Below are 25,423 nucleotides of genomic sequence, written 5' to 3'. Positions count from 1 at the left end.
CCGCTCTCGCTTACGTTCTCTTCCAACGACGGCGGGTCGGGCGGCGTTAAGGGACGGATCTCGGGACGGGGTGCAGCACCACCGTTTCCAGCAACGTGTATGGGGTGACCTATGCAGCTGCGTATCTGAATAGACATAAGATTTGTTTCTTCTATGACACTAATAGTTTAGGACTGCGGTCCTCAGGAGCAGATTAGCCCGGATTTCCTTTGCTTAGAGAGCTATGGAGGTGCAGTTTGTTTGCTTCTTTCATCTATTGCAACTCTCGAAAATCAATTTAATAGAAAAGGAGTGCAGTTTAGCAATTGCATAGCGACACAAAAAAAACCAACTCATCTCAGAGTAACAGTCTCAGATACACGATACGTTTGTATGTATCTTCACACCGTAGAAATGCAAAATAACGAAGGGCTAAGTGCACTGGTAAAGCAGCAGAACTACAAATACCATCATGCAATCGGAACATATGTACTGAGCTCCTCCCCCATTCGTGCGAGGCTTTGTTTTCAAATAGTATAAGCCACATCTTCATCTTTCTTTCAGGAACTTCCTCGGTGCTAAGTCTCTGTTGATGGCAACGCATTGCATCAGTTGGAAGGGATTGCTCTCTTTAATACGGTCATTGCATCAGGTTGAGATGAAAGTTCAGGGCATGTTTTGTGTGGCTCAGCTGTTTGCTGTGACAACTACTCCATCCAGGAACTACTAAAAGTATATTTGCTTACTAAAACCGCTTTTAAGATAGGATAAAGGTGGTCACTGTGGGTGCTCTTGCTCAGAGAAGACCAACTGAAATTAATGAACATGACTAAATTAGGTCCATTAATTTCAATAGTCCTACTCTAAGTAAAACTTAGTTAAATGTGACACTTTGTGTCAGGTTAATTGTAATTAGGGCTATCCATAGCAAAGACACAATTATAATTTAAATAGCACTTAAAGAAATAACAACTGCTTTCCAAAATGTATTTAGTTCATTACCACAGTCCAATGAAGTAGTTTATTTCCATATAATCCAAATTATGATTATGTGTCAGGGGCAAGTGGGAGAAGAAAACATAATGATATAGGTGCTAGAATTTACACTAATTAAGGTTTGGGGTGTCAAAGCTAATTTCCTTGGAATTAATAACCAGACTCATATGTACTTAAAATGTGTGTTAGAAATTGCTAATCTGGAATTAGCACATGTAAAAGCTAGTTAAGTAGGCAGCTTCCTGGATTGTGCATTGGACACTGTAATCCTAGTAAAATCAACAGAAGTAATAAGCTAAATAAAAAGCAATTCAAGTTTCATAAAATGTATTTCATTTTATTAAATGGAGTAGAACCAGGGCTGGCACTAGATGTCATGAAAGTACAACAATTTGTGATTTTCATCAAAGTACTGTTGTATTTTTACTCCCAGAAAAAACGGAGTTTGTTGATTTTCAGTCTCTGGTGCAACATATTTTGATAATATGTATAACGTGGCTTGAGGCGGGGGCGGCATTCCCCTCAGGCAGTAAAACGTCTCGGGCCAGCCTTGAGTTAAAAGGCGACCTTTCCTTTGGGTTGAAGAGCGGCGCGTCTACTGGCGCCACGATCTTCTTCCCCGCCCACTGACGTCCCTAAAAAGTTCCCATGATGCTCCGGGAGGGCGGCCATTCAAACCAGAGCGACGTCGGAGAGCAGAAAATGGCCGCGCCCGAAGCGACGCAACGAGAAGGTAAGACTGGGCTTTGGGTTTTCGACGGCGGCCCCTTCCCTTCCCTTCCTTTGTGGGTCTCTGGGCCTTCGGCATCACCGCGGCCGAGTGACGAGGCCGCTCCGCCTTCTCTCTCTTTCTGCGCAGCCGACTCCGGCTTGGAACTGCGCGACGCGCCCGCCGTTGCCGTGACTGTGGCGCCGGCGCCGCCCGTGGCTTCGGTTCCCGGCGGCGCCTCCTCGGTGTCTGTGGTTTTCCCCGGCTTCGTGACCCGCGAGGGCTGCTTCCGTTTCACCTCCGAGTTCATGAAGCACGTCTTGTACCAGAGGCAGCAGCTGCCTTTGCCTTACGAGCAACTCGCCTGCTTCTCCCGGAGGCAGTTTCCGAAATCCCCCGGCCAGGTGAGTTGAGGCTGTTCGCGCATACACGGGATCGCATCCTCGCGTTACACGCTGTGCACCCGGGGAAGCGCTGGCTAAGTTTTTCGCTTTCGTTTTAGGAGCATCAAACCGACACTGGCTCCAGGATGTTCACTTGTGTGGCAAAAAAGGTCTCTCTCTCGCACGGTTTTCCGCATGTTTTCAGAGACAAGAGAATGTCGAGTTTTTTTTGTTGGGGGGGGGGTAGCCTATTAAGCCGCACGTGCGGATGTATTCAACTTCCTTTTCCTCATGCTTGCAACCACAAATACAAATTGAGATCTTCGCTTTACCTCTGGGTGGTTTAGACTTGGTTAAAAGTATTTCCTGTGTTCTAGATTTCGCTCTAGATTCAGCTGCAGTTTATCTTGGTTGTTTCGTATGGTTATGGCAAGTATTTGGGGGCAGCCTGTGCATGGTGATAACTACTTGTGCATTTTAAAGGGGATTTTAAAAATGGGAGCAATCAGACCTCATTAAACTCCCGATTATGATGCTAACAGGGTGACTAAGAGCATCACAAGCTAACTCGGATGCATTGGGTGAAAATGTACTTATGCTTTGAGGTTCTATAGGGTGGAGTAGCCTACCTCACTGATTATATGAGGGATGGATGCATGTGGTTGGATTCTTCATTTATTTTTGAAGGTTAAATCATATGGCTTTAATTACTAATAATAATTGTTCTTAGGACTGGATTAATCAGGAGTTCCGAAGTAATGGGTGCTACTGATGCTGTGTACCTCACAAGGACCCACAAACAGTTCCTACTTCTTGGCATATGTACCTGCAACAATCATGTACTGGAAAATGCAGTCTTACTGGAAGGAAGGAATAACTCAGTTGGTAGAGCATAGGGTTGTGCATTCCAGCCCCACGTTGGGCAAAAGATTCTTGCATTGAGGGGTTGGAGCAGATGACTCTTGTGGTCCCTTCCAATTCTATGATTCTACTACTGTTTCATTATTATAGACTTTGATAATGTGCCTTTACCACTTTGGAGTCTTTACCATGGTGTCAATTGTCTGCTGTGGCTAGAGTTGTAATCCCCCAGAAGATGCAGGTTCACAATCTGGAGGTACTCCTGGACCTACTTCTGCTACTAGTGGTCCAGGTAACCTCAGTGGCTAGGGCAGCCTTTTATCAGCTTCAGTTGGTAAGACAGCTGTGGCATTTCCTGCATCAGGTTAGCCTGACCAGTTAATCATACACTGGTAACTCCAGCTTGGTTTACTGCAATGCACTAAGTGGGGCTGCCCTTGAGGCTGATCCAGAGGCTGCAGCAAGTGCAAAACATGACAGTTGGACTACTTATTAGGGCAGAACAGCAGAATATGACCATTGTATTATGCTTCTGCTGAAGGAATTCCACTGGCTGCCAAATGGCTACAGAGCTTGCTCCAAGGTGCTGTTATTGGAGTGTGCATCCTATAGGTACCATTCTACCAGGTGGTCTGTGACACACCATGTTGGAATGGTGTCTTCAGTGTGGCAGCAGATGCTCTTTGAAACTCCCTCCCACTGCATATCAGGCAGCAGCTTTCTCCATTGGTGTATCAGTGCCTGCTTAAGAAGTTCTTCTTTGTCCTCTAAAATCTTTATCCCAGTTGGTATCTACCCAGGACCTGAATTGAAGTTATGTATATATATGTGTTGCTGTTTAAAAAACTATAAATATAAAAACAGTTTAAAAGTTGCTTTGAAACTTTTTATATATGCAACAGTTTTATATATGTTACTTCATTGTAAATCACATCTAGATAGATGACTCATGGGAAGAGATTCATAAATAAAATAATAACAAATGATGTGGTGAGCTGGTCTGTAGTGAACATAGTATAATACACCATTATGACTAGCTCCTGGCAAAGAGATAAATCCTAAAATAAAGATTCACTACTTATAATTAATGGCCATGAGCTTACTATGCACACATGATACTTCCTAGCATATAGGTAGTTGTAGTATTCTAATAGTTGTCCCTAATCTGCTAATATTAATAACAGCAAATTTAGCTATTATAGAAATGACTTACAATATGGCTAACCCCTGGCTAGCTTCGTACATTAAGGTACTCACCAGCTACACCTTTTTGGCATCTTCTGGAGCTTAGAGATCTGATTGACTGGCAGTCGTTCTTCAGATTTGTACTTTTGGCCCCCTACCAGAGCTCCTTTAATATGACAACTGAACTTGGAATGGCTCTTGCATTAATAGGGATATTATGCATTGCATGAAACATACTAAGCAGACAAAACCTCACATTTTCCAATTTTCTAAAGCAGCGTTTTGAACTCCTGCATTATATCTTCCTAGCCAAGGCTGCATCTTCTGTGTAACTTGCCTGTTGTATGTTTGTTGGTTTAGTATGGAACTGGGAACATCTGCTTTTATACTTGTTTTGACACCTTCCAAAGGACAGACATACTGTTCTCAAACCTGATCATATTCTGATGCAGATTTTATGGTGTGAGAGAAACTTTGGGTGAAATAGCACTACAGAAATGCAGTATTAAGTCTTTGTTTTTATTGGGGGAATGAATTTCCATAATTTAATGGGTGCTGTGCAGCAGTTAAGAGAAAAGTGGTCACTGAAGACAAACCACCTTATTAGTAACTGGCTTATTTTATTTAAGTAGTGATTTTGGTATGTTATTTTGATGACACTTTTTCTGGTTTGTTCTATATGTTATGAATTATATGCACAGACTTTGAGATAATGTGTGAAATAACTATAGTCAAGATTAAATATTTTTGTCTTTTCACCTAAAATATTGACATCATTTCAACCACCTTAACCCTCACAGGATGAAGATGTGGTCAAAAAAATCAATCCAAAAGATCAAGAAAGCAACAACAAGAGGTGTCAGCAAGTACTGAGTGAACTTGAAGGAATGTTTCAGCACTTAGAAAACATGTTCAGTTTGACGTTGGTCCCACGAGTTCTTATTCTGCTTGGGGGCACTGCTGTCAGTCCCAAAGAACTCTATGAGATCAATCTGCAAGGTATCTCCATGAGCAGTGCTGATGAGAGTCTGCAGACAGGAGCCTGTATTCGCAAGCTTTTCCGTTCGCTCTTCCTGGCAGATGTATTCAGCGAGCTTCAAGCCGTTCCCACTATGGGTGTCGTTGTTATGGTTCAAGGGCACCGCAACTGTGGTGTTAACTGGTTCAGACCGAAACTAAACTACAAAGTGCCAGCCCGAGGGAGGAAGTTGACGGTCAGCTTATCGTGCAGTCACAGCAAGAATACAGCCCTTTCTGCCAATCAGGAGATGAACTTTAACTTGGATGATTACATATGGTTTCAAGCTCCAGTGACAGTGAAGGGCTTTCGTTACTCTTGACAACGTTTTTAAGGGAGAATGCTTAAGTTCCTGTCTCCATATTGCTTTGTAATAAATCTGATCAGCTGCAGCCACAAGTTCCCCTCATTTGAACCTTTTTGCCAGACCCCTTAGAAATCTGTGGTGAGCACTATCATTCTCCAGAGTTAACTTCCTTTCAAAATGATGGAGCTTAGAAGCAGATCCACCTCAGATTATAGGAAGGGCCTTTGGGGAATTGATTCAAAAGGGAAAAGAGATTGCTTTAAGGCCTATGAAACCTATTACATGATACTTGAAATAGTTATACCAGCGGGGGAACTTCCTACACAATATTATATTATATTATATTATGGACTATGTTTACAGGTAGATAATTACAATGTTCATGAATTGCTTTGGATTCTGTGATTGTTCAAGAATCTGGCAAAAGCTATATAACTTTCTGCTTTTTCCTGTGTAATAAATGTTACTAAGGAGCTATTGTGGCCATAATTAAGAGCAGCACAAATCCCCTCAACACTGGAGGCCTAATAACTTTTAAAGTTGGTTTAGAAATACTTATCTGGTGCTACAGAGGTGCTTTGAACTACAACTACCATCCCTGACCATTGATCATGCTGGCTTCAGGTCCTGAGAGTTACAGGGCATGAGGAGGGCACTAGGGAAGCCTGCTTGTGAACAATGATTTGTCTGAAAAATTACAAGTTGGGGTGAGAACACTTTCTAAATTATGGAATGTAAAATAATGGAAGCCTTTTTGGCTGGAGAGTAGGGTACAAATGTTATCTCTCATATTGAAAAGCTCATTTTGCTTTCCTAACAGTTTGCGTACATGAGTACTCTGATTAAGCCTCCTCCTGTGTTTGTCTCTGTTAGTCAAAACTAGAAGCTAGCATTGTAAATGTGCTCTTTTTGGAAAAGGCTCTGAAGCACAATCTTTTCTGTAATACCAGCTTCTATAAAGCTGCACAAGATGTTTTGCTCATCTTCTATTGCTGTGGTCAAAGTGAAGCTATAGTTTGCCTTCCCCAACCTGGTCTCCTCTGGGTGTTATTGGACTCCAGCTCCCATCAGCCCCAGCCTGCATACCCAGAGGTAAAGGATGATGTGAGTTGTTATCCAAAGCATCTACAAGGAATAAAGTTGGTATTGATGATGTAAAAGCAGGTGATAAGGCAGGTTCTCTGCTCATTTGCCACAGTGCACCATGACACTGATGTTCTTCATCAATGAAGGTAAACTGCAGGGTAGGGCTGGGGGGTTGGGACAACCACTGTTGGGCAAGCATTAAAGGAACTGGCATCTTGTTCCCAAACAATGGGCAACATTTTACTTAATGTGAACATACCCACTATGAAGGGTCTGAACGCTTTACACTGAAGTGAGCGAAGAGGTTAGTTAGCTGGAGAAGTGTGGCTTTCCTGAGGATAGATCCCTATGTGTTTAGGTGGGAGTAACATCAAAAGAAGCTCAAGACAGATGTAAGGATAATTGGATGTAATAGGTTTTCCTCAGTTCCCTAAGGAAATATTTTTGGGATGGGAAGCATGAGTAATAAGGATTTTGTTCTGCTTGGAAGTTTTCAAGTTAAAGTTGAGACCTATGGGAGATCTAAGAACATATGTTACTTCTTGGGCCAAAGGCATTTGAGCTCCATTTAAACTATTATTTACAAAGCTGCTTGCCTGTTCTGGGCCAGAAAAGTTGCAAACTTTAAGGGAGAGTTTCTCTAGTCTCCAGCATTATGGATTTTCTGACCTTTGGGACATTTTTGTATTGTGTTCTAATTGTTCTGGGAGAGGCTAAACAAACATCCTGCTTTTAAAAAATGCCTGTTGAAAGCTAACAGAAACACAAAAGAAGCTGCATTGGTTACTGTAGAACAAAATATTATAGCTACTGAATGTATTTTTTTAAAACAACAACACTTTTTTCAGAGAAAATAGCATGGATTATGAGGAAAGTTGACTTGCCTTCTAAAAGGCTGCCTATATAGTGGAGCCCAGCCCTTGACAGTGTTCCTAATCCTAACTTTACAGCCCCTACGTACAAACCCAGTCGTAATCCACTATACTCTTACAATGCAGAAAGCTGTGTTAAAAAGGTTGAGGAACTGTTTCTTCCCACTTGCCATATTTCCTTGAGGAAAATCTGTTGGGGGACTACAAGGCTGTTGTGGGTGAGGTTCATAGCCACTAATACACACCCTCATTCCATTCTCCTCCCTCTCTCACGCCACCTTTTCCCCTGCACAGCAGTTAAGCTTATACTGGCACCAGTGCAAGCTGTTTTTCACAAGGGGGGAGCTCCTTCCCAGCTGTAACTTTCTACCAAAAATTGTTGTCCTTGCATGGCAATTTGCTTCCATTGAAGCAGCTAAAGCCTATTTTCTAAAGCATAATTGCACAAAGCATAATCCTGGGTGAGGCAGGACTGAAAGAGGAGAGGCTGCTTGCCAGATGGGGAAGGCTCCTAACCCCTGGGAAATGTATCTGTTTGATTTTTGTGAAGGTGAAATGAAATGTAAAAGGAATCTGTCTTGTAACAAATCTTGTAAAATCATTATAAGACAAGAACTCTACTACCGTGGCTTTAAAAAGATGTTGCTTTAATGTAAACAGTGTCTTTTCCCTTTTTTCACACTACTTTGCATGGCTTCCACAGCTAGCCTCATAGAAAAATACTTGCCTACCCAAAACTTAAGGAGTAAATACATGCTTTAAGTACTTTTTAGTTGTCGGGAAGCTTCCGACTTTTGGTTCATAGAGCTCTCTGCAATGCTTGTGCCATTTAATATTAACTTACAGGTGTTCCACTTTCTTCACAAACTGCCTGAAGTCTTGAGCTAAAAGTGCTGGTTCCTCAAAGGCAGCAAAATGTCCGCCCCGTGGCATGTAGGAATAGGTGACAATGTTCTTAAACAACTTCTTTGCCCAGGAACGTGGGATATGAGTAAGTTCACCAGGGAAGGCAGCAATACCAGTAGGAACATAGACTTCAACCCTGTAGCAGAAGATACCATAACTTCTCAAGAGCTTACTAGATAGCATAGGAACTGCAAAACACTTTTTCTTAGTAAGCCTCACTGTGGCAAGTTAAGAGAACATGCTCTTCCATAGCCCACCCATTAATACATATTGCATTCTTTGTCTTCTCCAATTTTTTACCACGCATGCAAACTAAAGTATGGCTGGTTCACTAGTTATAGCCATTCCTGGACTGGGACAACCTGCCTTTATAACTCTTGTTCTAATAACCACATAACTGGATGTGGAAGCGTTCCACGATGTGGTCTATATGGTATGGAGTTTAAGTACCTGTTGAATCCTGCTATGAGATCTTTGAGAGAGGCCATGCTCAAGGTCTCTTTGCTGTGTAATGATAAGAGATAGGGCCTTCTCCTTGGTGGTATCCCATTTCAGAATGTCTGTCACCTAAGTGGATAATTTTCAGGAGTGCACTGAAGGCTCAGACTTTGGGGGCATAAATGTGAACTGGATTCCAATAGTGTCTTGTCTGCTGCATTATGGGAGTTGTATCTAGAGTTGCACTCAAATGTTTTAATTGTAAGCTGCCGTGAGCTCCAATAGGTGAAATAATATAACTTTACTAGTGAATACTAATAATATATTGGCAGCCATGAGGGCTAAATAGTTCTCTTCTTGCAGATGGGTTCCAAGAGAGTTGGGTTTGAAAATTTTACTCCGGCTTTATAGCAACAATGGACCCTGTGATAGTTTTGGTAATTGGGAAAGAAGCCATCATGGACTTTGTTCTCAGTGAATCATTTAGACAACTTAAAACTTGGAGAACAATTACCTGATCTTTAGGCATGGCCAAAGAATTCCATAATGCTAGTTGGGGCTTTGTTTATTTCCTTTGAATCAAAGCATGTAAGATTTCAAAACTTGCTTTCAAAAGCAAGTTTGTTGTTTTGGAGGAAATACTTCTGGATGTGATGAAGCAGGAATATTGTGCTTCTATTATGTAGCCAGCTATTGCTACTACCACCATAACAGCTATAAAAATGCCTTAAGACAGAATGCACAGCATCTTTGCAGTGCAATGACTTCTCTTAAATCAGCTTCTGGTACCTCTTCCTTACCTGCTGTCAGGAGCATTCTGGGGATTCTGGGAAAGATTCTCCTTGTAAAAGCGCATTGATGGTACAATGGAGGAAGTGACCCAGTAAATCATGATATTGGTCAAAAGATCATCAAGAGAGTATTTCCTAAACAGAGAAGTTTAAAGCATTGTCATAGTTTTACCATCATACCTTTGGTACTTGACTGCAATTTGGTCTACTAATATAGAATAGAAAGTGAGCTAATAACATGCTACCTTTGGGGTGTATACTGAGTATACTGAGAAAAGCGGTAATAGGTTAAAAAAACAACGCCAATTTTATTGGCTGTTTGAGATGAGAACTCCCCTCCCCCTTCCTAAAAAGGATCCTCACCCCATTACACTTGTGGTACAGACCTTTCCAGACCTCCATTGTCCATGTTCCGGAATGATTTGTCTGTCCAGGTGGAGAATTTCTCCAGGATGTATGCAGCGAGTCCCACAGGAGAATCATTCAATCCACAGCCTAGATCGGGGAAACAGCATATTACTGTTTACATCAGACACTTGCTCCATCTCTGGCTAGGAACTGGGCCCTGCATGGGACTTGCTCAGAGATCAAAGTGAGAACTAGGGCTTTGTATTGCAACCAACTCAATGCCACATCATTCTGGATGTCTTAACTGCAAGGGCCTGGTTCTTCCAACTATCTAGTTAACCTGGCTGGAGAAAAAAAAGCATTTGGCTAGAAAAGTGGCCAGTGTGAGCACATGGGTTGCTGCTGACTTTCATCTATGGTACCTTGGAAGTTTGCTCTCCCCCTGCCACCTCCCCCCCCCCCATGTAAGCCCATTACCAGGGGAGCTTATCGTGTGAATCTTGTTTACTTGCAGAGTTATTTTTGCTGTCTGTAAAAGTGGGGGACAGAGATCTGTGTGTGTGTACAGTAGTCTCGTGTAGATGTTACATTCCGGGGAGGGGCATAAATATGAAATCACATATAGCTGAAACAACACCTTGGAATTTTACCTGCCAGAGCAAGTGTGAGACCTTCCCAGAGCCCGGAAAGCAGGACAGAGAGCTTAAAAGCTATTTTTGTGCTGGGAAAACCTGGCATGGAAAGAGCTTTTGAGCTCTCTCTCCCTTGTGTGTGTTTAATTTGTGCAATATCAGCTGGCCGGCTACCAAGCATGTACATCTGTGATCATGCAGGTTAAATGCACATAAGTTGTAATCCTACTGTATTACTTTGCCCTTCCTCATTTGCTTCTGCAATTGCTGGCATCCTTCAGTCTCAAGACACTGGAGTCCACCTCTGGGGATGAAGGTTTCTAGGAGCCACAGGTGAGAGCTGAGTCCAGAGTGAGGACCAAAGGTGGACAAGCTACTCCAGAAGGAGCATGATGTGTCCCCCACCAGTGCTACATCCCATATACTCCTCTTTTGCAATAGAAAGTTATAATTAATGAAGCCTGATTAATCCAAATCTGTATAATTTATTGCAGTTATTCCTATGTGCCTTAGCTAGTATAATTTCATTCTGTATGGGGGAGACTAAATGCCTCTTTTTTCAGTGGGGGCTTCACAAAACACAGGATGATCAACAAACCTGCTGTGTCAGGCTTGGTGGCCTGGATGTGTAAGTAACCAGATTCTCGCAAAATTTCATACACGTGCTTCTCAAAGTACGGGAATAAACGACGCGCGTCTTCCCTGGTGAGGCCCACCAGCCATGGTACATAGGCTCCCAGTAGTAAACCAACCAAGCTAATGTTACTGGTGAAAACCATGTTCAGATGAAGCCCTTTTACAGATCTGAAAAGAAGGCATGGAGAGTTTTCCTAAACTTTCTAGTAAATGTGCTTTGGCTAGCATTAGAGTCAGAACCAGCAAATATGGAAGAACAATGAGAAAATACTTGGGAGAAGTGACATCCAGGGAAGAGATATAATCATACCTTGTATACACAAGCAGGGATATATTGCTGTTATTTAATACTGCTTTTAATAGTGGTTCTTGTGCAAGCTGGCATTTCTCAGTTGCTTGCCATAAGTTCAATTAGGAGCAAAATCTGGATTTTCTTCAGAGCAGAAATTGATTCCTCATGCAGATGTAATCTAAAGCCTATGTTTCTGTTCTCAATTACTTCCATGAGTCCTGCTTTGACGACAAATGCTCATTATATTCTCCGACATCCTTCCTTGCAAACAAAAACCCTTGCAATGCAGTAGTCCAACCAAGTTGCCTGGATAAAGATTATGCCTAGATAACCCCCTGCTTTATAACGTAAATGTAAGGTAAAAGTAAGGGATGCGTGTGGTGCTGTGGGTTAAACCACAGAGCCTAGGACTTGCCGATCAGAAGGTCGGTGGTTCGAATTACATGATGGGGTGAGCTCCCGTTGTTCGGTTCCTGCTCCTGCCAACCTAGCAGTTCGAAAGCACGTCAAAGTGCAAGTAGATAAATAAGTACCACTCTGTTCTGGTTCGCCAGAAGCGGCTTAGTCATGCTGGCCACATGACCCGGAAGCTGTACGCCGGCTCCCTCGGCCAATAAAGCGAGATGAGCGCCGCAACCCCAGAGTCGGTCACAACTGGAACTAATGGTCAGGGGTCCCTTTACCTTTAAAGTAAAAATAAAGGACCCCCTGGACGGTTAAGTACAGTCAAAGGCGAGGGAGCCGGCATTTGTCCACAGACAGTTTTCCGGGTCATGTGGCCAGCAGGACTAAACCGCTTCTGGTGCAACAGGATGGAAACCAGGGCGCACGGAAATGCAGTTTACCTTTCTGCCACAGCGGTACCTATTTATCTACTTGCATTGGCATGCTTTTGAACTGCTGGGTTGGCAGGAGCTGGGACAGAGCAATGGGTGCTCACCCTGTCACATGGATTCGAACCACCTTCCGACCGGCAAGGCCAAGGGGCTCAGTGGTTTATACTACAGCGCCACCCACTTTACCTTTATAATGTATAGATATGCCACAGCCACTAATTTATGTTGAATGATTAGGATTATGCAATAGAGAGAAGGACCTCCACCACTTACTGTGGCACCATCTGGGCTATGTTTGTGGTAATCTTGGAACCCCAGTCTCCACCCTGCAGGTAATATTCCTGGTAGCCGAGTCTCTGCATTAGCTTGTGAAAGATTCGAGCAGCAGCTAATGAATCAAAGCCTATCAGTGGGAAGAAAAAGCATCATTAAAAGACATCTACCACAGCTTTTAATTAAAAGCAGTGCCCTGGAAGTCCCTCCTTGGTTTATCTGCCACTTACCCTGTTTGTGAGGGGCCTCTGAAAAACCATAACCTGGGATGGATGGACAGACGATCTCAAACACCACATTTTCGCCACTCAGTCCATGACCAGCAGGGTCCGTAAGCAGTGGGATGATCTTATAGAATTCATAGAAGGAGCCAGGCCAACCATGCACCATCAGCAACGGCCTAGCATTCTGACCTTTCGGGGTGTGAGGTGGTTTCACATGGATGAAATGAACTTCAATTCCTGCCAGAAATCCAACAGACAAGTTTTAAGTGCAGCAGAGAAAGCTCACTGTGGAAAATGGGGCTGGGGTTGGTCTGAAAGGATTAATCATAGAATCATAGAATCATAGAGTTGGAAGAGACCACAAGGGCCATCGAGTCCAACCCCCTGCCAAGCAGGAAACACCATCAGAGCACTCCTGACATATGGTTGTCAAGCCTCTGCTTAAAGACCTCCAAAGTAGGAGACTCCACCACACTCCTTGGCAGCAAATTCCACTGTCGAACAGCTCTTACTGTCAGGAAGTTCTTCCTAATGTTTAGGTGGAATCTTCTTTCTTGTAGTTTGGATCCATTGCTCCGTGTCCGCTTCTCTGGAGCAGCAGAAAACAACCTTTCTCCCTCCTCTATATGACATCCTTTTATATAGTTGAACATGGCTATCATATCACCCCTTAACCTCCTCTTCTCCAGGCTAAACATGCCCAGCTCCCTTAGCCGTTCCTCATAAGGCATCGTTTCCAGGCCTTTGACCATTTTGGTTGCCCTCCTCTGGACACGTTCCAGTTTGTCAGTGTCCTTCTTGAACTGTGGTGCCCAGAACTGGACACAGTACTCCAGGTGAGGTCTGACCAGAGCAGAATACAGTGGCACTATTACTTCCCTTGATCTAGATGCTATACTCCTATTGATTACAGGATATATTTATGTGTGGTTCAATGGGGAAAGAATTCACCTTCAATGGTTGTCTTATAATGTGGGTACTGGTTGAGGATTTTAACTTGTTTTTGCCAGTCAAACTGGGTTCTCCAGTAGGAGACCACTCTCTGCAGATAGTTGGAGTTGAAACCGTAGTTGAAGGCAGCCCCTTCTAGGGGTGGTGTGTAGCGGGTCTGATCGAGACGCTGGTACAAATCCTACAGAGAAGAGAGAGAGAGAGTGTCCCCATAAAGAATACTTTCAAAAGTGAGGCATCCTAACCTCTATAAATAGTTCTTAGAGGATCAAAGGCTTTCCACTATATATTACGGGTGCACAAAGATTGCGCTTTCTATACGGCCCTAACAGTGTTGTTCATATGGGTTTCTGGCTGGATAAAGACTTTGAGTGAAGGCCTCAAACTAAAATAGTTTTTATTAAACACAGATGAGAGAGGCTTTCATTTCATTTAGGAAGAATTATTTCTTTTGTACGATTGAGGAATGGGACGTATAGAGAGTGTTCCATGTCCTAAAATGCCTGCCAAAACTGGGTAAAAGATTCTGAAACAGTCAAAGCTCAGGAGAACTTTCCCGTTGCTAGACAGCATAATTAATTTTGTTCCCAAGGATGCCATTTAGAAAATGTGACCCTCGAAACATATCTTAACATCTTGAAAGATTTTTAAGTCCCTTACAGAAAAGGAGCTGTTGCAATTTTTGAAGCTGTTTTGAACACGTCAATGATAACATATTGCCAATATAAGCTATCAGGTGACAATTTATTAGTAGAGGTCTTCCCTCTCTTCTTCTCCTCTTTGGCAATTACTCATAACAGAGTAATATTGTCTTCCATGAACATGGTCTTAACAGTGTGTCCATAGGTGACTGTGGAGGCCAATTCTGGATCCATACGTCCTTCCACAGTGGGGACATTGGTTTCTGGGCGGGAGTTGTTCATGGTGAGGGTTTGCCAAACATGCCTTCCTCTTAGCACGTTTCTCCCTTTCATCCTTAGTTTGAGCAACTTCAAAGTCCATGACACCTTTGGTAAAGCCTGCTCTCCAACTGGAGCACTCGCAGGCCAGTGTTTCCCAGTTGTCAGTGTTTATACTACATTTTTTTTAGATTTTTAGATTTGTCTTGAGTTAGTCTTTAAACCTCGTTTGTTGACCACCAGCATTATGCTTTCCATTTTTAAGTTTGGAATAGAGTAGTTGCTTTGGAAGACAATACTCAGGCATCCGAACAACATTTTAATGTATTTTTAATCTTTGTTTTAATGTATTTTTAATCTTTGTTGGAAGCTGCCCAGAGTGGCTGGGGAAATCCAGCCAGATGGGCAGCGTACAAATAATAAATTATTCTTATTCTTATTATAATGACCACTCCAATGAAGTTAATGTTGAAGAATCATTGCTTCAACAATAGTGATCTTTGCTTCTTCCAGTACATGGGCATTAGTTTACCTGTCTTCCCAAGTGATATGCAAAAAATTTCAGAGACACCGTAGATGGAATTTTTCGAGGAGTTGGAGATGGCATTTATAAGTGGTCCATGTTTCACAGTAAGGTTGGTAGTACAATAGCTTTGTAAACAAGCATTTTGGTTTCCCTGAAAATGTCCCGGTCCTCAAACACTCTGCACTTCAATCGGGAGAAAACTGCCCTTGTGGAAAGATAACTGCCTAGGTAGGAAAAGTGGAGGTCATCCTCTGAGTGTGCACATATTACATTGTCATCAGCATACTGAAGCTCTATGACGGAAGTTATGGTAACCTTACTCTTTGCTTTCAGGCTACTCAAGTTAAAAGAGCTTTCCACCTATTTGATATATGGTTTCCACCCCGGTGGGGAGTTCAACAACGTGTAGGACAGGGGTCTGCAACCTTTAAGATAAAAAGAGCCACTTGGACCCGTTTCCGAAGGAAAAAAAACCTGGGAGCCTCAAAACTCGTCATTATAAAAATAACTTTTTTGTCACTTTTTTATTATTTCTTTGTTTGACCCCTCAGAATTACTCCTCCTCATAGAAATAAACGTTAAATTAACAAGTTACCTTTTTTGTGTGTGTGTGTTCTTCACTCCCCTTCAAAACAGTGACCAGCGTACATGCCCCTTACAATGTAGCGGGCGGGCGGGCGGGAAGGTGACGTCGGGACGGTGCGTGACTAACACACGCATCGCCCCCATGCGATGTCACAGCCAGTACAGCGCCCGCCACAGTGGGGAGTGTCGGGGCGCACAATGCGCCTCCTCCCCTCGCTAGTATCCGCCCCGGAGCCGCGGCAAAGGTATAAAAGAGCCACATGCGGCTCCGGAGCCGCGGGTTGCAGACCCCTGGTGTAGGGCAATGTATAGAGGTCTTCCCAGCCCTCCTCCAACACAGTAATGCTTGAATTGCTAGGGTGATGAAACCTGACACCCTCCCCCTGTTTCAGCTAAACCACAATCCTCTGCCGCCTTCTAAAATCAGATAACATGGCCACCTCAGGATCACCTGTAGTTCAAGTAATTAGTAGCTGGAGAGTCACAGTGATACAAAGCTTGTTTGCCAGCATAGTATCCCAATGACATAGGAAAACTGGCCTGGCCAGTTTGGGCTTTACCAGCATCCTCATCTGACCTAAAAAGCATGACTAACATGATTGGCTGAAAAGAAGGTAGGCAGCTACAGAACTGGAATGTGATCAATCCTTAGTGTAATCCTACTCAGTTGGCAGACTTACACTCCAGCTCTCACAGGGCAGTTAGAAATTCAAACCACAATATTAAAAGCAGTTGAAAATAATCACAGAAATAAGCTGGGTCCTAAAAATATACATCTCAAGTGTCAAAAGCCAGGGTAAACGCGTTTGTACCATAAATTTTACACATAACACCCCCCTACCCATTTCCATCTTCTCTTTAGTACCTGGATTTCCTCCTCTGATGTCGTTACTTTGAAGGGTCTAATTCCTTTATCTTCTTCATCAGTATGTGGTCTCTCTCCAGAGCCCCACCATCCATCTCCCATTTCTAGGGTCTTCGTCCTCTGCCTAGACAGAAGCCAATATACTAGGAGGCCTCCACCTCCGAGCGCACAAGAAGCTGCAATCATGTTTCTCTGGGGTGTGTCATAAGACCTAGAAAGGCACCCAACATTTTGTGAGGCAAAGGCGGATAAGCAATCTATGTGTGCAAAAGAAGGATTACTTGCAAGCCTCCTTAGAAGCAAATGGTGGGTTTTCACTGAAATGCTTCTTGGTACAGTGGTACCTCAGGTTAAGGACTTAATTCATTCCAGAGGTCCGTTCTTAACTTGAAACTGTTCTTAACCTGAAGCACCACTTTAGCTAATGGGGCCTCCTGCTGCTGCTGCACTGCCGCCGTGCGATTTCTGTTCTCATCCTGTATTCAGCTTCACTGGTTAACCTTGGATTTTAGTATTAGGATAGAAACTTCTCCCTATCTACTTTCTCTACACCAGGGGTGGCCAACTCCCAAAAGACTGTGATCTACTCACAGAGTTAAAAACTGGCAGTGATCTACCCCCTTTTTTGGGGTTCAGGGCACAAATGTTGAGCTTCTTTGGGGGGAGCCAGTGATCTACCAGTGATCTACCACAGACGTCCAGTGATCTAGCAGTAGGTCATGATCTACCTGTTGGATGTGCCTGCTCTACACCATGCAGAGTTTTATGTGCCTCTGCCCTTCCCTCCACCCTTAATCATATTTATTCCAAATTAAAAGCTCCAGATATTGCAACCTTTCCTCATTGAAGAGGTAGCTCACATTGATCATTTTAGTTGCCCTTCTCCAATACTGCCTTCTAACCCATCCTTATTTCTAAACTTTGTTCCATTCTCTTACGTAAACTGGGCTCCTGGCATGTGATTGTGGGTTGTACTTTGGCTCTTTTGCCAATGCCTCTCTGAAGGGCTGCCCTTTGCCCCAGGCACAACAGTAACAAAAATCAAGCCTATTAATGCACATAGCATTTCAATTCCTGTCCGAGCACAATAGAGGAACCAGCAGAAGCAGTTAAGCAGTGCTTTTCTGAACATTCAAAATGCTTTGCACAATCTTCTTGCAATCCTTATGTCCTGTATTACCCTCATTTGACAAATGAGGTTTTCCACTGAGAGGCAATGATTTACTTAAGGCCACTTAGTGAATTTGTGGCAGGAGAAAGCAGCTTTCCATGAAACCACCGGTTTGGGTACATATGACATAATGAGCAATTTTGCTACTAAGGGACACCTGGATTTCTGCAAACCAGGAACTTCCCCCTATTCCAAGTTTCCGAGCTCCTTAGAAGCAGAGTAGTCAGATCCTTGTTTATTTAAATCTCACAAGGATTTAGCTACTCAGAGGCCTTATCCTGGTAAGATATGGCGTTGATTCAGCACCAAGCAGCTTTAGTGGTGCTAATCTGCCTCAAGCAGGATCAGAACTTGATGGCTTTATGGAGGGGTCTGTCTTTCCAGCACTTCCTCTGCAAACAGTCCTAGGCTCCTTTCAGTCTGTCCTTTGGTACATATTTGAAGGGAGCTTTAAAAACAAAGTAGCCGTTCTACTTAACTATGCATTGAAATTAAGAGCTGCCAACCTGATGAACACCCGCTTGTGGATAAAAAGAATAAATTGGGGGGTGTTCCCACCCATGGGTGTATCCAGAGGGGCAACTGCCCCCCTACATCAAGCGAATAAATAAAAATACTTAACTAAAAGTAGAAACTGTAGAAAGACTTTGACAGACTTTTCTGAGCACTTGGGGTAAAAAAAAAAAAAGTAATTTAAAACAACTGTTGCTGAGACATTTCATTCAGAATCTGTTTGACAGAGCCAGACAGAGAATGATGACAGGTAGGTGTCATGCCCACCCCCTAACATAAATCTTGGCTACGCCCATGTCCGGACCTCTTTTCTATGTATGTTTATGTAGGAAGTAGGTATTCCAATCTACCTGAAACATGACTGTGATTACCTAACTGGGCTGGTAGCTATTCTAGTTTCATTGCTCCACAATAAAAATAAGGAGTTTGAACTGCCCTTTGCTTCTTAATTTCAGAGCACAGTGAACTGGGCTGGCTGCCCTGGCTTCACGACTCTACAGCCAGCATTCAGACCAGTCCATCGCCATTTAGCTTCTGGCTAAATACCAAGTCCAGCTTATGCCACCCCATAAGCTCCCCCAAGAGCAGCGCCTGCTGCCTCCTCTTTACACTCACCTGACATTCTGCAGGATCTGCTGCCACATGTCTGCAAGATGGGCCAATGAATCAACAAGCGTTCAGCTTTGACCCACGGACAATGCCGTTGGAAAAACCTTCCTAGGTACGTACTTCCGCCTTCAACTGCCTGTTCCCTGTACTCCATTGAGTAACATTGAGTAAACAAAAAGATTACATAGTTTCCTACTGCCATCTACTGCCTAAAGGCATGTTTCCATGATGGCTAGCAGGACTGGTCAAAGACATCTTGCTGCCTTGAGGCAAGAGCAGCAAATGGCGCCCCCTGGCTTTCTCTTTTTCTGCAGTACTTATACCACAAATCCCTAGTGTGCTGCTAACACTATATGCATGTCTGAGACTGCCTAGATTTAGTTGATGTGACAGAACCTGTGCTATATATGAAAGGCAGGGATGCTCAAATGGCAGCAAGCTTTGTTGACCCTGGAGCTTCTGAAAAACCCTGGGTAAGACACAGAAATGGGAGTAGATCTAATAAAGTTAACCAGCACCATGCTCACTTCTCTGGCACCAACATGTCCACAACCACTTGGAGCCACATCTCTCTGAGGTTCCTTATTTTTTGAAATACAAATCTGGCCAATCTGTTGCAATACAGAGCAACTGCAGTAAACCCCACATATAAAAATGGCTTTGCACATTGTGACCTCTCGTGATCACACTGCAGAACTGCTTTTGCTGAGTTTCATTGCAACTCATGCACCTGTAAGCATGTGCCCCCATTAGCTCTGAGGATGCCACAGCAACTTTACTCAGGCAACTATTGTGGAAACAATAAGACTTTCTGTAAATCCGCTTCAGGGAGAATTTTTATTCTTAAAAGGCTTTAGCCACTTCACTGACATTATGAAAACTCCTAAGATGCCTCCTGGAACCGGATATCGCGTTAAAACGAAATCCAAACACGCATTTACTTTTCAGATAAACAGTGAAGCTTTCCCAGTTTACCTGACACACTGCTGCTTCTCCTTTCCCCTTCTAAAGGTAAAAGTAAAGGACCCCTGGACAGTTAAGTCCAGTCACAGGCAATTATGGGGTTGCAGTGCTCATCTCACTTCAGGCCAAGGGAGTCAGCGTTTGTCCACAGACAACTTTCCAGGTCATGTGGCCAGCATGACTAAGCTGCTTCTGGCGCAACAGGACACTGTGTTGAAAACCAGAGCGCACAGAAATGCCCTTTACCTTCCTGCTGCTGTAGTACCTATTCATTAACCTGTACTGGCATGCTTTTGAACTGCTAGGTTGGCAGAGCAACAGGAACTCACCACCATCGTGGGGATTCGAACCACCAACCTTCTGATCAGCAAGCTCAAGAGGCTCAGTGATTTAGACCACAGCGCCACCCACATCCCATGCTTTCCCCTTCTACCGCCTGCTAAGTGGCAGTGACCAACAGGACAACAGGAGACAGCCCTACATACTGTCTGCTACTGCTCTTCCCTAGGAAATGGAAACAGTAAATTTATCAGTAATAGCCGTGTTTGCTGGGCTAATATAATCTGAGTGGATTAATTCTGACAACACAGTTTACAAATACAGATAGGTAGCCGTGTTGGTCTGCCATAGTCAAAATAAAAAAATTCCTTCCAGTAGCACCTTAAAGACCAACTAAGTTAGTTCTTGGTATGAGCTTTTGTGTGCATGCACACTTCTTCAGATACACAGTTTACAAAGGAAGACTACACCATCTGGATAGATACCAAATCTTCCATATGGAGTGTTCAAATTGAATTATCCCAAGTAAGCTGCTCAAAGGGACTTTTAAGATTATTGTTGTTTTTGCGTAATAATCACTGAATTGTTAGCCCCCCCTTTTTTTGCATAGGATCCAGACACTGTTTCTCAGGTTTTGTTTTTCTGTTTTTCTGTTTTGTTTTTCTGTTTAAAGATGTTGGATTTTCCAAGTGCTCAAATTATAATATGTTATCCAGTTTCTTGTGTTCTATGTCAGTGCGGGCAGTCAAGTTCTTCAGGCACTGCATTACGCAATGGCTATTGGATCCACTATACTGTGATAAAAAACAATGATGGCAGAAATGGGCATGAAACTGGACTTCGGCAAAGAAAAATATTAGAAAATGAATGTTTTGGGGACCTTAGTAATGAACGTCAAGCTGTGCAGTTCCCTGCCAGCAGATCTATTTGGGGAGCTACCCTTTAATAATCTGGGAATATTTCTCATGAGTAGATCCATTTGTGGGATTGCAACTCTGTGAGTAGTATATTACAGGGCATGGGATTCTTTGCGCAGGGGGAAATTTGTGTTTTAAAGGTATGGTGTGTACACAGCCCTAGACTTGCATGACCTGAAAGTTGGTTTCAAATGCTGTACACGCTAACATCTTTCTTCTAGGAAAGTGATAGTCTCAGCTGCTACATGCTGCTTTGATTCCACAGGAACATTCTGGTTTGTTTTGGTATGATCCAATAGGAAAATACGAAGAAAGCTCTCGTGGATTTACAAATACAGTCTCCTCTGTATTTGTACAAAAGTCGGGGGGGGGGGGGCACACACAGAGAAAATGGCTTGGAGGGTTCAGTGCTGGCTGGACTAAGTGAACAGAGCCTCAGGCAGACAACAGCTGCAGTGGGCTGCCTCCCAGGAATAGGGTGGACATGCACAGAAAACATCTGTGCTTTTAAAAATCTTTTATTTCTTTGTGTTTTGGCCTGGAACTCTTTTGTGCAAGGAGTGGCCCTGCCTTGGCCCCTGCACAGTCCCTGTCCTGAATCAAATGCTTCCAACTGGTGGTGGGATACTAGCTTGTTTGTTTGTTTTAGCACTCCATAGATTCCTGGGATGCTCCAGAAGACAGTGATTTATACTGTAATACGGCCATTCCATTGGCCCATTTCAACATTCAGTGCTGTACTGTAAGGCCATCACTCCCTCTAATAGCAAAATCAGGTGGTGAGTGCCAGCACCTAAGAAATCAGAACAGAGCCACACAGGTTGGCTTTAAAGCTCATTTTCCACATCAAGGAATTCTGGGCACTATAGTTTCCTCCTCACAGAGTTACAATCTCCAGCAACCCTATTAGAGTGAATTATTTGAGGCAGGAAATGTGTTTCAAATGTGCTTTAAAGGTATAGCGTGTACCCAGCCTAAGAAACAAGACGGAGGTATCAGCACGCTCAGGGGAACCCCAAAGTTTGCAGAAGCACAAGAAGATCTGGGGAGAGGGGAACAAAGTCAACAATCTGCCTCCAAACAGCTCAATGAGAATTGAACATGGTCAGTAGCCACAGAAAGCCAAGTGTTTGCGTTGAAGGAGTGGTGGAAGAAAACTGGGACTGGATGGGAATGTGAACAGAGGGAATATCTTTGAAAGGGTCTTGTGTGGTTGGCTAGAACGCTGAGCTGAAGCACTCCACACTGCAACACTTGACTGAAGTTATCATTTGCTTCAGTGTTGCAATCATGTGTGGGAGATTGGATAGAATCATAGATTTGTAGAGTTGGAAGGGGCTTCCTTTTTTCCACAACAGCCATGACCTTCACCTGTTGTGGTTTTGCCTGCAGGGCTGGCACATCTTAACATCCCTGAGCCTAATCACTGGTCTAATAGGTCAGACCAGAAAAAGGGAAACACTCAACATGTGTTTAATCCCTCAGACCTTCAGCAAAGGACCTGGGGCCTGCCAGGTATCCCCTCTTGATGCTCAGTACCACTGGAAGCTCAGTAGGATATAAAGATTAACAAGAGGTTTGCAACATGCAGGACATTTTAACCCAGGGGTCAGCAACCTTTTTCAGCTGTGGGCTGGTCCACCGCCCCTCAGACCATGTGGTAGGCTGGACTATATTTTTTGGGAGGGAAATGAATGAATTCCTATGTCCCACAAATAACCCAGAGATGCATTTTAAATAAAAGCACACATTCTACTCATATAAAAACACGCTGATTCCTGGACCGTCCGTGGGCCAAATTGAGAAGGCGATTGGGCCGCATCCAGCCCTTAGGTTGCCTACCCCTGTCTTAACCCATATAATCCCCTGCAACCAGGGTGCAGTTCATAAATGTGTATCCAGGGCTCAGGGGGCAATGCTATAAGGCCTCTCAGTGACAACGGTCCCTACAGGAGAAAGGGCAGCTAAGCAATTAAAGGAAATGTCAGATATCGTTGTAAATTTCCTGAGTAAATGCTGAGGAAAAATCCATACCTGCTGCCTTGTGGGACATCTCTGGGAGAAGAAAAGGCCAAAGAGTAAACCCTGCACAAATCCAGAGTGAAGTCCCTTAGGCAGTTGGATGATGCCTTGCATACCTCCTTCCTGCAACTCCTGCAGCCCAGCTGGTTTCCATATCCAATGGCTTGAGTTCACCCCCAAAAGCTCACTCCTCCTCCATTGTCTCCCGAGACAGAGGGATGCCAACATCGATCTTGGGAAGGTCTTAACTGACTTTAGTCATACAGCTTTGGGTGCATACTAGTTTAACTGGCAAGGCATCTGTGCTGTCTGGAGGATATTGGGCCATCAAGACGGAGAAAGTGCTTGGCCAGAGGGTTGTTCCCCTTATGGCTGGTATAGAACTGTAGTTATTAAACTTGAAATGAGTTGGAGGGAGGAGAAAGAACCATGAGAAGAATAAAAGCACCAGGCAACAGATAATGAGGCAAGGTTGTGTTCTGTTAGTCTTGCTGCCTTTGCTGCTCCTACTAGTCCCCACATTGCCATGATGAGGACCAGCAGATATCAGCACAGGAATTGGCACAGCCCTGTGATGGCTTGTGCATGTCTGCTTACTTGAGTTTTGTCACTAAAAAACCCTGTCTGGAGGCACCCCAAGAGTCTTCTTGTTAATTGGTGATCATAGTCAATGTTCTCTAGTGTATTCACAGCAAATTGTTAAGCATTTGTCATACAGGAGCACATCATCCTTCTGTCTCTAAAGTCAACAACCACTGCATTCAATTTTTAAGAGGCCATTATAAACAGGACACAATCAGCTCAAGTACAAATGTGTAACCACTTGTTCCCGGAAATCAGCCTGCAGGCAAAGATCTTATGTAGTCCTGGAGCAACTGCCAGGGAAAATAAACAGCCGTCAAGCTGCAACTCCCTCTCCAGGACTGCATTGTAGCATCACATCCATTAGGTGGGACTCCATCAGGATTTTAATTTGGAATTGTGGAATGATGAGGGATTCTGGTTCTTCTTACTTGCACGAGGCAAGAAGGAAGAGGCAAGCAATAAAATCTGGAGTGGGGTGCAGTGGTAGTGGCGATCCTTGTACATGTCAGTTTTTATTTTAACTCTAAAATGACATATTTCTGTCTCATTAGCTATGGGATTGAACCCATGCTTCTGTAGAAAGACAAGGGGCCCATGATACATTCTTTGCAGAAATTTCAAAATTTTCTTTCTTTCTTGGCCCCCTCCCCCAAAATACTTGTCACTGCATTAATACTAATATGTATTAAAGTGGTGGAAAATATGTCAGAAAATATACCTGTTACCTATACTGATGGCTGTACTACGGCAGCTCATGTATCTGCACAAAGAGCAAAAGCAATGCATCTGGAATTGCTTCCAGCTATATATTATGGTGATCAACTGTGAGGCTGAAGTTCTGGATGGGCTGGTAAAATTTTGGCCCAACAACACACATTCCCAATTCCTTCCTTGCTATCTGTAGCATAAGGCTCCCTATCCTATTGTTGTAGAATTGGAGAGTTGCAAGGGTCATCTAGTCCAACCCCCTGCAATGCAGGAATCTCAACTAGATCATACATGACAGATGACCATCCAGCCTCTGCTTTAAAACTTCCATGGGAGGAGAGTCCACCACCTCTTGTGCTGTCTCTCAAACTCTTACACGTTAGGTTGAAGAGGCATAGAAGGGGAGCAGGATCATGCCTAGCCCCCTTTGCTTGCTTGGCATAGTGTATTCAGAATGGTTAAACAGCCGTGCAGTGACCACTTAGTGCATGGACGTGAGTGAGGGGTGTGGCGTGGACATAGGAGAACATAGGAGAATTTCTATCTTTCATTTGTTTTCTGCATTCTGCCCCCACTCCTTCAACCGCCCCCCCAAAAAACCTGTTTCAATGCATTTCAGTCCCCTTTTCAGGGGTAAATTTAATCCAGATTTATAATAGCCTTGTGCATTGCTTTGGAAGAGAAAGAACTGACAACAGAAGAAAGAGACAGTTCAGCAATATATATGTATGTCTGTGACTTCCCCATAACAAATCCATTCCTGGATTATCTGAGAGATGGGCTTGGGGTACAAGAGATGGCGATGCTGCTTGTTCCGGATGCTGAAGTGCTGCTTGCAACCATTTATTGTGTGCTGCAATTGAGTAGCCCGCCAATTACTCATCTGCTCATCAACTTGCTATTGTCCTTCCAGCTGCTTAAATACTCTTCCCCCATCTGCTCTGTAAACAGAGGCACAGTGCCACCAGCCTGAGAGCTTCCATGATCTTCCATCAGCAAAAGAACCAGCAATCCTTTTTTGCTGAAAGGTTTCTTTTCCTTTTGGTGTTTTCAGGTCT

The 25,423-nt window shown here is 43.6% G+C and overlaps 2 protein-coding genes across 2 annotated transcripts; one reads left to right on the top strand and one right to left on the bottom strand.

The window, feature by feature from the left end:
- Positions 1–4: 4 nt before the first annotated feature.
- On the top strand, positions 5–5,546 carry MAD2L1BP (MAD2L1 binding protein). Its single transcript, XM_082216265.1, has 4 exons — positions 5–104; positions 1,409–1,708; positions 1,835–2,088; positions 4,914–5,546. Exons 2-4 carry the CDS (start codon positions 1,624–1,626, stop codon positions 5,451–5,453), a joined length of 879 nt encoding a protein of 292 aa, XP_082072391.1. The 5' UTR covers positions 5–104; positions 1,409–1,623; the 3' UTR covers positions 5,454–5,546.
- Positions 5,547–8,022: 2,476 nt separating this feature from the next.
- LOC309528642 (epoxide hydrolase 1-like) lies at positions 8,023–19,056 on the bottom strand. Its single transcript, XM_082216256.1, has 9 exons — positions 18,898–19,056; positions 16,599–16,809; positions 13,724–13,904; positions 12,779–13,009; positions 12,549–12,678; positions 11,110–11,315; positions 9,918–10,026; positions 9,541–9,666; positions 8,023–8,438 (listed from the first exon to the last, which is right to left on the bottom strand). The coding sequence occupies exons 1-9, from the start codon at positions 18,924–18,926 to the stop codon at positions 8,237–8,239; spliced, it is 1,425 nt and encodes a 474-aa protein (XP_082072382.1). The 5' UTR covers positions 18,927–19,056; the 3' UTR covers positions 8,023–8,236.
- Between the last annotated feature and the right edge of the window lie 6,367 nt (positions 19,057–25,423).

The sequence above is a fragment of the Podarcis vaucheri genome (assembly GCF_965113315.1).
Source record: "Podarcis vaucheri genome assembly, chromosome: 3".
NCBI lineage: Eukaryota > Metazoa > Chordata > Lepidosauria > Squamata > Lacertidae > Podarcis > Podarcis vaucheri.
The sequence above is the reverse complement of the archived record's forward strand: the minus strand, read 5'-3'. Positions and strand labels throughout refer to the sequence as shown.